Source organism: Osmerus eperlanus, chromosome 13 (assembly GCF_963692335.1).
Source record: "Osmerus eperlanus chromosome 13, fOsmEpe2.1, whole genome shotgun sequence".
Lineage (NCBI taxonomy): Eukaryota > Metazoa > Chordata > Actinopteri > Osmeriformes > Osmeridae > Osmerus > Osmerus eperlanus.
Window position 1 is genome coordinate 3,588,186 of NC_085030.1, and position 10,160 is coordinate 3,598,345.

The 10,160-nt window shown below is 42.2% G+C and overlaps 1 protein-coding gene across 1 annotated transcript; it reads left to right on the forward strand.

Moving 5' to 3' along the window:
* Positions 1–4,418: 4,418 nt before the first annotated feature.
* hdac3 (histone deacetylase 3) lies at positions 4,419–9,905 on the forward strand. The gene is made up of 15 exons (XM_062475919.1): positions 4,419–4,595; positions 4,919–5,001; positions 5,176–5,318; positions 6,086–6,167; positions 6,330–6,386; positions 6,488–6,543; positions 6,910–7,043; positions 7,162–7,242; positions 7,408–7,481; positions 7,647–7,711; positions 8,030–8,119; positions 8,237–8,295; positions 8,426–8,505; positions 8,627–8,784; positions 9,286–9,905. The coding sequence occupies exons 1-15, from the start codon at positions 4,541–4,543 to the stop codon at positions 9,353–9,355; spliced, it is 1,287 nt and encodes a 428-aa protein (XP_062331903.1). The 5' UTR covers positions 4,419–4,540; the 3' UTR covers positions 9,356–9,905.
* The last annotated feature ends 255 nt before the right edge of the window (positions 9,906–10,160 follow it).

Consider the following 10,160-nt stretch of genomic DNA (forward strand, 5'->3'; position numbering starts at 1 on the left):
TGTTACTGACAATGATCGCTACCAGTGAGATTTTTATGAATGAGCGATTTTCCACTAAATAAATGTCAAGCTTATTTACGTTTTGGGGGGCATATTTTCAGTTAGCAGATGGTACTGTTTGAATCGCGATTCCATCTTATACTGCCGGTTAACGTCGTAGAATAATCTTCAAAGGGGGTTCTTTATTAATGAATGAATGCAATGAGTAGGCTAAATGCCTGAAAATATCATGAGAAGGGAAAAACTTAAAATGACGTTTAAGTCATAGAGATTAGGTCAATTTTTAGACCGGTCTGCCATATTTATTCGTTTTGATTCAACGATGAGGCTGCCTCTTGCAGGGGAAATGAGAAGACATCTATTTCATTCTACACTTCACTCGTATTTTCAGTTGTAAATGAGCAGCAAAAAAGAAGCTTTTAAATCTATGTAATCTTTATAAATAATAAGTATGCATTTTTATATAAACTATACAGAAATATCAGTTGTAAAAATGTCATTCAAAAACGGACCCCTGTGCAACCGACGAAAGCAAGCACACCCTACAATTTCCCCAGAAATTGTACCCTCTCTAGTTATTATTATTATTTCTTTTTGCCCCCCTAAAACTCAGTCAATATTTGGCCTACATACACAACCTAGGTGTCAAAAGTTTCGTCTTGGTAGCCATTGAGTTGCTTCTATTGGGATTTACGTTCCGTTACATGGTTTAAGTGGAAATTAAGTTTTTGTGGCGAAAAGTGAAGCTAACGGTGGCTAACTTGCTAGCCACAGTCAATGACGCTACTTACGTCACTAACGTCACGAAAACTCGCGTGACTACCTCTAGCAGAACATTAGTTTAGCAGCTCGTTAACTTCTGGGAGATAGCTAAGCTAACTGCTTTACTGCAAGGCAGCTGCAGAAACGCCACAAGCAAAGAGGCCAGGGTGATAACTATTTACTAATTTTACTTTCTGATATGACACACAATTGTGACGTGTAATGTACAATATAAGCTGATTTTATTAAGGAAGTACATCTACTTTCGGAAACAGTAGTCTACTATGTCACTGAAGTATTAGCATCATGACATTAGCCTCTGTTGCCCGGGCAACACATACTACAGTGGTCTATGATGCATCTGTTTTCAATCGTTAAAATAAACATTCCTCACAAATACATTTTCGATGTAGGATTTATTATGACATTACATTACAAGTAAACGATTTGTGGGTGAAATTATCATTACCTGTGGTTTCAAACCAGTGTTGCTCACTGCAACGCTGTAGCCTACGCGAGACACTACAAAAACATCTACACAGCTGTAGGAAGTCAAACGGCGACAGAACATGTTCGGCACTCCCCTTACTTAAATCAAAAGTCTATCTAACTGCTAACCTTAACTTCATTGCCACAGCCTAAACTTTGTCAATCTGTTCATGAAAATAATTCATTTCAGCCTAAACCGTACAACGGAACGTTAAATCCAATTCAACCAACGCAATCGCTACCAAGACGAACACAGCAGTAGTCTAGTACTGTACCGTAGTAGTACAATTTACCGGGGCAGCTTCTCCACACAGGGCTATATCGCACTTGGCGTTGTTACTGACAATGATCGCTACCAGTGAGCTGTTTATGAATGAGCGATTTTCCACTAAATAAATGTCAAGCTTATTTACGTTTTTGGGGGCATAAATTGAAATTGAATCGCGATTCCATCTTCTACTGCCGGTAACGTCGTAGAATAATCTTCAAAGGGGGTTCTTTATTCATGAATGAATGCAATATGAGTAGGCTAAATTCTTTAAAATATCACGAGAAGGGAAAAACTTAAAAGGACGTTTAAGTCATAGAGATTAGGTCAATTTTTACACCGGTCTGCCAAATGTATTCGTTTTGATTCAACGATGAGGCTGCCTCTTGCAGGTGAAATAAGACATCTATTTCATTCTACACTTCACTCGTATTTTCAGTTGTAAATGAACGAGTGAATGAACCTTTGGCAGAACGAATGTTCTGCCAAAGGTAGTCACGCGTGTTTTTGTGACGTTAGTGACGTAGTGACGTTAGTAACGTCAGTGACTGTAGCTAGCAAATTAGCCACCGTTAGCTTCACTTTTCGCCACAAAAACTTAACTTCAGCCTAAACCATGCAACGGAACGTAAATTCCAATAGAAGCAACTCAATCGCTACCAAGACGAAACTTTTGACACCTACGTTGTCTATGTAGGCCAAATATTGACTGAGTTTTAGGGGGGCAAAAATAAAAAAATAAAAAAAATAATAAAATAATAATAATACATATGTGAGAGAACAAAGGTAGTGCCCTTGCCGAAGGTAAAGCACACCCAAATATCAGTTGTAAAAATGTCATTCAAAAACGGACCCCTGTGCAACCGACGCAAGCAAGCACACCCTACAATTTCCCCAGAAATTGTACCCTCTCTAGTTTCAAATGATACCTTTCTATATTGTTCGAACATATTTTCAAATATTATACCTTTCTATATTATTTGAACATATTTTCAAATATTATACCTTTCTATATAATTGTCTCATCAAACGTCACATATGCCAGAGTTTTCCTTGTGTCTTGCCTCTCACAAACCATTCAACTATCTTGTTGCAATCTAGTGACATCGTTAGGTGGCGCTGTCATGGTCCTAGAACTGCGGTCCTGAAACTGCAGCTCTCCGGGTCTCCGGAGTCTCCGGCTCTGCAGGTTCATACCAGAGCCATAGAAAAAGAGAGTTGCGACACTTCCATAGACTCCCATTGTTATCGAGGAATGCGGAAGTAAAGCGTGTCACATGCGACCTGTAGTTCCAAACATTGCATTTTCCACCGTTCAACCCCATTCATTTTCAGTGTCTCCGAAGCAAGTTGATTCAAAACGCAGTTAGAGCTTGACTGTAGGTCTAGCTAGTATCTAACATAAGCAACACTTTTACTGAAGCTAGCTAGAGAGCACGTGTATCATAACCAGAAGTCAGTTGGCTTATAGTCTGTCAAATTAGTTCTAATTATTGGTGTTCGTTGGCATACAAAGTAAGTCTTCTATATATAGCTCTTATTAGCCTAGTTAGTAGAGCTAGCAACAATGAATTGCAAATTAAGTGGTCCGAAGCAAGTTAGCTGGTAAATTCACGAAAATCCTGCATTTTTTCATATTTCGACCACCACATATCAATTGTTATTAGTAGTATTTTATATAGCCAGCTTTATTTAAAGTTTATCGTAAGCTTGTTAGATTCTAAATGCAGTTGGAGCTAGACTGTAGGTCTACGTAAGCAACACTTTTACTCTAGCTAGCTGTACATGTATCATAGCCAGAAGATCACCGGATCACTACAAACAAAAGGAGTGGAAGAACACAGGACATATTGTACAATAAAATGTTTTATTGAATGCAGTTGGTTGCCTTGTTTATTCTGTTCTATTTACCAAACTCCTTTCTTGTCTTAAATTGAGCAGTTGCTGGTGATAATGGTTAGATTCAACTTGCATGAAGTACTACAAATATAAGTGTTGTTAATGTTGTAGGCTAAATTGTAAGTGGGCTGATGAATAAAAAAACGTTTAACAAGACCCATTTACTTAAACCGTCCAAGGTTAAACGTTAAGTGGAACAATATAGTCCTCATTAGGCTACTGTTTGGTATGTACAGTACAGTTTGTACAGTATGGTAGCTAGCATAGCCATTCTAGCTCTGCTTCACAATATTGCGTTATGTATAAGTTCATGTAATACATACATGTTAATAAAGTATCAGACATACATGATACAACACACAAGTAACCAATTGACATTGTGTTAATATACCGAAAATGTCCGTGAATCGAGATGGTGTTGCTGTCTGTCCCGCCGAAAACCATTCAAACAGGTTGACAGCAGTGGGGGTTTTGCTTAACTACAGGGAGCTACCGGAACCACGTGACGAAAAAGCTCTAGCTTTTTTCCTGTGTTTCACTGGCAGTGAGTGTTCACAATGTTGTATTTCACTCCATTCTACACCAAACACGTCAGGGAGGACTGCCTTTTGTAGATACGAGTCTGCTGAAGATAGCCAGAATATCGGATTTCTTTAACCGAGCCTGTTTCATTCATCATTTGCCTGAGAAAGCGACTTCCGTTGGCCAGCTTCATTGAAAACCATTCAAACCGGTTGACAGCAGTGGGGTTTTTTGGAACTACAGCGAGCTACATGAACCACGTGATCACGTGTCGGCGAGATCAAAGCGTGTCGCAACTCTCTTTTTCTATGGCTCTGGTTCATACTATTGGGCAGTTGTCCCCTTATTAGACATTCTCTGGTACTATTACAAAAGTGAGATGCTTTGGATATGACTTCCCTCTACTGGCAATAGTCAGTAATGCCCCCCCCCACACACACACTATTCCCCCCCGACTCCATCGTCGCTGAATGATGACGTATATTTTACTAGGTGTTTACAATGGCGGCTACATGCTAAATGAAGTAATAGAGCAGCATTGTTTTTAATAGTACCAAATACCTAGCTTGTAGATGAACATTTTCCTTACCTACTTTTGCAATGAGTAACAGAACAGCTTATTTCTACGACCCGGACGTGGGAAACTTTCATTATGGTATGATTGGTTTCAAAATGAGAAAGAATAAGTCTAAGCAAGATAGTGCGAGCCGACTAACGCGTTAGCAATATAGCTGGTAGCGTACACTGTAACCGGTTTCTAGTTTTCTAGACAACACTGCGTATTTATTATTCAAAAATATTTTATTAAGCCTATAGTCGACGAGCCATTTATATTCTATGTTCATATGTGCTCTCAGTGGTTGCTAGCTTTCTCACTGATTGTTATTGGACCATAATAATCACTAGTCACTTAAACCTGGCGTGTCTAGTTGTGTAACGTTTCCAGGTTTAAGATAAAAGTTCATTCTTATCATTCAGGTGCGGGTCACCCAATGAAACCCCACCGTCTGTCCCTGACGCACAGCCTCGTCCTCCACTATGGGCTCTACAAGAAGATGATGGTGAGGTTTCTACATCTGGAATAGTGCCTTGATACTTCCAGTGTTATGCTCTTGCATATACCATGCATGATTTAACTTTGATTTAGTAATAGGTGCAAAATACTCCTGGAAGCTTCAGCCTTGTCATACATTTTGGTGTGTGTGTGTGTGTGTGTGTGTGTGTGCACGCCACAGGTATTCAAGCCGTACAAGGCCTCCCAACATGACATGTGTCGATTCCATTCAGAAGACTACATAGACTTCTTGCAGAAGGTCAGCCCTAACAACATGCAGGGGTTCACCAAGAGCCTCAACACTTTCAATGTTGGGGACGATTGGTGAGAATACTATTCATTATATTATATCTGCTACTCTACTGTGCTCTGCTGTTACATATCATTATTGTAAGGTGGTGAGTAGATGGGTAGGACAAAATCGATTTCCTTTTTCCTTTTGGAGGAAGGAGTATATGGAGTAGTCTGTTTGGATGAAACAGGAAATTGTTTCAATTTTCCAATGGGTTGAATACGTTTGCAGTGCTCTGCATTTCAAACAATGACAATTTTCAACCATACAGACTCATTTAAAAATAAATAAATGAAATTGATGTTTTCCCACCCATCTACACAGCACCCTATATTAAAAAAAGATAACACCTTTTATTTTGTTGGGACCCTTCAGCATCATACCTAACTGTGTCCTTTAACTGTCTCTCTCCAAAATCTTTCAAACACTTTGCATTCAATGTGTTTCTATGAGAAATCAAATGTGGATCAATCTCTGCTCTTAATTACTCTGCTAGTATGCACTTTCCCAGAGTTAACTAACTAAATAACAGCAAGTTATCAAGGCTCTTGGGCAGCAGACTAGCATCAAACTATTATACAGCTTTTACTGAACATTGTGCTAGCTATGATGGACTGCTATAGCAGTTATTTGTGCTGACAAATGTACCTATTAATCTCTGTAGGAAAATGACTGTCAGTACATTGTGTCCATGAGTTGAAAAAGATTGCTATCTAGTATGTTAATGTGTATTATTGGCACATGTGTTCCTATAAGGTTACATGCTTGTGTTATGTTAACGTGCCTGTCGGTTGGTCAGTCCTGTGTTCCCAGGTCTGTTTGAGTTCTGCTCCAGATACACCGGAGCTTCTTTGCAAGGGGCCACTCAGCTCAACCACAAGGTAGGACACACACACATAGTGTATGTTGGCCTTCAGGGGTGATTGTTATCTAGTCCAAAGGACCAGCACAATTTCTCTGCTGTCCTGCAGGGCTAGGGTAACCGTCTCAGCTGTAGTTGTATCATATGCTTGTGTGTGTGTGTGTGCTGTGTTGTCCTACAGATATGTGACATAGCCATTAACTGGGCCGGAGGACTCCACCACGCCAAGAAGTTTGAGGTGAAAAACATTTACTTTTTATCCATGGCTATTGAAGTGTTAAGGTAACTGGGCGTGTTACCGGAGATTGTGATGACCGACCACGTTTTGTGTTTCTGTAGGCCTCGGGGTTCTGCTATGTGAACGACATTGTCATCAGCATACTGGAGCTGCTCAAGTATGTCACCCACACACACACACACACACACACACACACACACACACACACACACACACACACACACACACACACACACACACACACAAAGACCACCTCTGGTTCTATCTAGCTCCTCCAACTAGAACACATCTCCTGCGTTTCTCTACCATCACCTCTAACTACGAAGCCACACAGTTACGGCACATAGTCTTCAAAAGCTGTAACTGTTAGTGTCCTTGTTACATTGTCCCTGTTACAATGTCCTTGTTAGAATTACCTTGTTACAATGTCCCTTTTACAGTGACCCTGTTACAGGGTCCCTGTATATATAGTTAGCCTTCACATGGTATAGGACTTCCTCCTCACGTGTAGCTGTTTCCATAGATACCACCCTCGGGTACTGTACATAGACATAGATATTCACCACGGCGACGGGGTACAGGAGGCCTTCTACCTGACAGACCGAGTCATGACTGTATCCTTCCACAAGTACGGGAACTACTTCTTTCCAGGGACAGGTAAGAACTGTGTGTTTTACATCATGCCAGGATAGCATGTCAGTCTTTATGTTGACCCTCGCCTCAACGAGTGTATTTATGTGTGTGTGTGTGTGTGTGTGTGTGTGAACTCCACCAGGTGACATGTATGAGGTTGGGGCAGAGAGCGGGCGGTACTACTGTCTGAACGTTCCTCTGAGGGATGGCATCGATGACCAGAGTAAGTCTACTTCCTGCCTGCTACCTTGTTGGCCAAGCAGGAAGCTGACACTGTCAGTCTGGCCAATGAGATGTCAAAGGGGTTGGAGTTGTGTGTTACATCAAAAACATTCAGGCTGTTTAGACTGTATTGCTAATTCAGCCTGTACTCCTTATGTGTTGTTAGGTTACAGACAGCTGTTCCAGCCGGTCATAAAACAGGTGGTGGACTTCTACCAGCCTACCTGCATCGTTCTACAGGTGGGTCCTGACAAACACTCTCTTACACTCACACACACATACACTAACTCCTGTCTCAAACACACACACACACAACTCACTCTTGGCTTACTGACCCTGTCTGTGTGGAGTGTATGGGTGTTCAGTAACAGTGTGGCTGTACCCTCACCCTCCTGTTGTCCACAGTGTGGAGCTGACTCCCTGGGCTGTGACAGGCTGGGCTGCTTCAACCTCAGCATACGAGGACACGGGTAAGAGACGCCCTCACATCAGGCCTGCGCTGGGTCTAGGAGCTCATAAGACATTTATCTATATGCTTTTTTTTTATAGCATCAAATATTTTTTTGGACAGTGGCTTCCTGTCTCTCTGTGAATATGTCTGTACAGTACAGCCATTCTTTTTTCCACTATACATTCAATTTTTGCATTAGAATTAGAACTCGGGATGTTGAGCTGTTTTTAACATGAACTCATACTACCCCCCAGTGGTGGAGAGGAGATGAACGTGAGGGGAACGTGAGGGAAGCTGATTGTATGCTGTTGTGTTCCTGTGTGTGCGTGTCCTGCAGGGACTGCGTGGAGTTTGTGAAGAGCTTCAAGATCCCTCTGCTGGTGCTGGGAGGTGGGGGCTACACCGTGAGGAACGTGGCCCGGTGTTGGTGAGTGGGGCTTCTGGGTCACAGCAGGGTGTGTGATGTGTGTGTGTGGGGGGGTCCTGTGTATATGTATGTGGCCTGCGTCCGGACAGGAAGTGATGATCTCTCTGTGGCTTCCAGGACCTATGAGACGTCTCTGCTGGTAGACGAGCCCATAAGTGATGAGCTGCCATATAGTGGTGAGTCCTCCACATGTACACACACACAGATACACAGACAGACACACAAACACATGACCCCTGCCCTCTATGAACACTTGTTCCAACTTTCTAATGCGGTCTTTATCCAACCCTTAAACCCCCCCTCCAGAGTATTTTGAGTACTTCGCTCCAGACTTCACGCTCCACCCGGACGTCAGCACCAGGATAGAGAACCAAAACTCCAGACAGGTACCGTCACCTAGGCAACCCTGTTAACCTTGCCGCCCGCTTATAACAAAAAATCCAACAGCAACATCAGACTATACGGCGGAGGCGACCAACAGCGCTGTGTGTGTGTATGTGCGTGTAGTACCTGGAGCAGATTCGTCAGACGGTATCGGAGAACCTGAAGATGTTAAACCACGCCCCTAGCGTCCAGATCCACGACGTGCCATCCGACCTGCTGAACTACGAACGCGCGGAGGAGGGAGACCCTGACGAGAGAGGCTCCGAGGACAACTACTCTAGGTGAACACACACACAGGGTTTACAACTACTCTAAGTGAACACACACACACACCAGGTTTACAACTACGCTAGGTGAACACACACACACCAGGTTTACAACTACTCTAGGTGAACACACACACACACACCAGGTTTACAACTACTCTAGGTGAACACACACACACACACACCAGGTTTACAACTACTCTAGGTGAACACACACACACACACCAGGTTTACAACTACTGTAGGTGAACACACACACACACACCAGGTTTACAAATACTCTAGGTGAACACACACACACACACCAGGTTTACAACTACTCTAGGTGAACACACACACACACACACACACACACCAGGTTTACAACTACTCTAGGTGAACACACACACATCAGGTTTACAAATACTCTAGGTGAACATGCACACACCAGGTTTACAACTACTCTCGGTAAACACATACACACACACAGGTGTTGTGGTGTGGTATTCAGTCTCATAAATTATGTTATTACCTTAGGCCGGAAGCCTCCAACGAGTTCTACGACGGTGACCATGACAACGACAAAGAGAGCGACGTGGAGATTTGAGGGAGCAGACCTATCTCCCCCTCCTTTCTCTTCTGACTGGGACTCTATCCATCCATTCATCAGTAGTTCCACTAGCTGTACTGAGGGACTTAATGGACTGGATCCAAAGTCAGAACACTCTTCTTCACCATCGCTCTCTTTTTCCTTTTTTATCTGTTTATGTTCATATGTACTCTTTTATATGTGTAGAGGACAGAACCAGAGCAGATCTGAGTCGGCACTTCATCATTGTCAGATTGCTGAGTCACTGTGATGGACCCTAACCCTGGTACAGATACTACCAGATAAACTGCTCAGCCATGCAACATGGTCCAATACACCAGATTTAATACGGGGATGTTCTGTATCCCAGCCCCGTGTTCCAGTTGCAGATAAGTTAATGGTGGTAGAGGGGTTGACAGTTTCCAGGTGTTAGGCTTTTCTCTGGGCAGCACTTATCTGTTTGCTGTCAGACTGCCAACACACACAGGGCTGTCCTCAAACAAGCCGGGAAAAAAAATGTATCTAAGGTTTTGATGAAGTCTTGTCAACTTTTTTTTAAATAAAAGAATAAACCAACGGAAGTGTTTGTTGTGCTCCCTAAATGAAAGGCTGCCCTCAGCCAGTCACATCGATAGCGATTATTTGGTGTTCAATACTTAAAAAAACTTAAATCACATGTAGGATTATATTTATCAATGCAAACAATTTAATTTGTAATTTTAAAATTTTAAGTTACTTAAGGTAATTACTTAAATCGAGATTGACGTTGACAAATAATGTATATACACCTACTGTAGATAGCAGTATTGTATGTTCCAATTAG

What these genes read in the sequence shown, in the direction of transcription:
- hdac3 (XM_062475919.1), top strand. Translation starts at nt 4,541, where the DNA reads ATGAGTAACAGAACAGCTTATTTCTACGACCCGGACGTGGGAAACTTT. An exon ending in GGATGGCATCGATGACCAGA is followed by an intron (nt 7,243 to 7,407) that starts GTAAGTCTACTT and finishes ATGTGTTGTTAG; the next exon opens with GTTACAGACAGCTGTTCCAG. An exon ending in AGGAACGTGGCCCGGTGTTG is followed by an intron (nt 8,120 to 8,236) that starts GTGAGTGGGGCT and finishes TGTGGCTTCCAG; the next exon opens with GACCTATGAGACGTCTCTGC.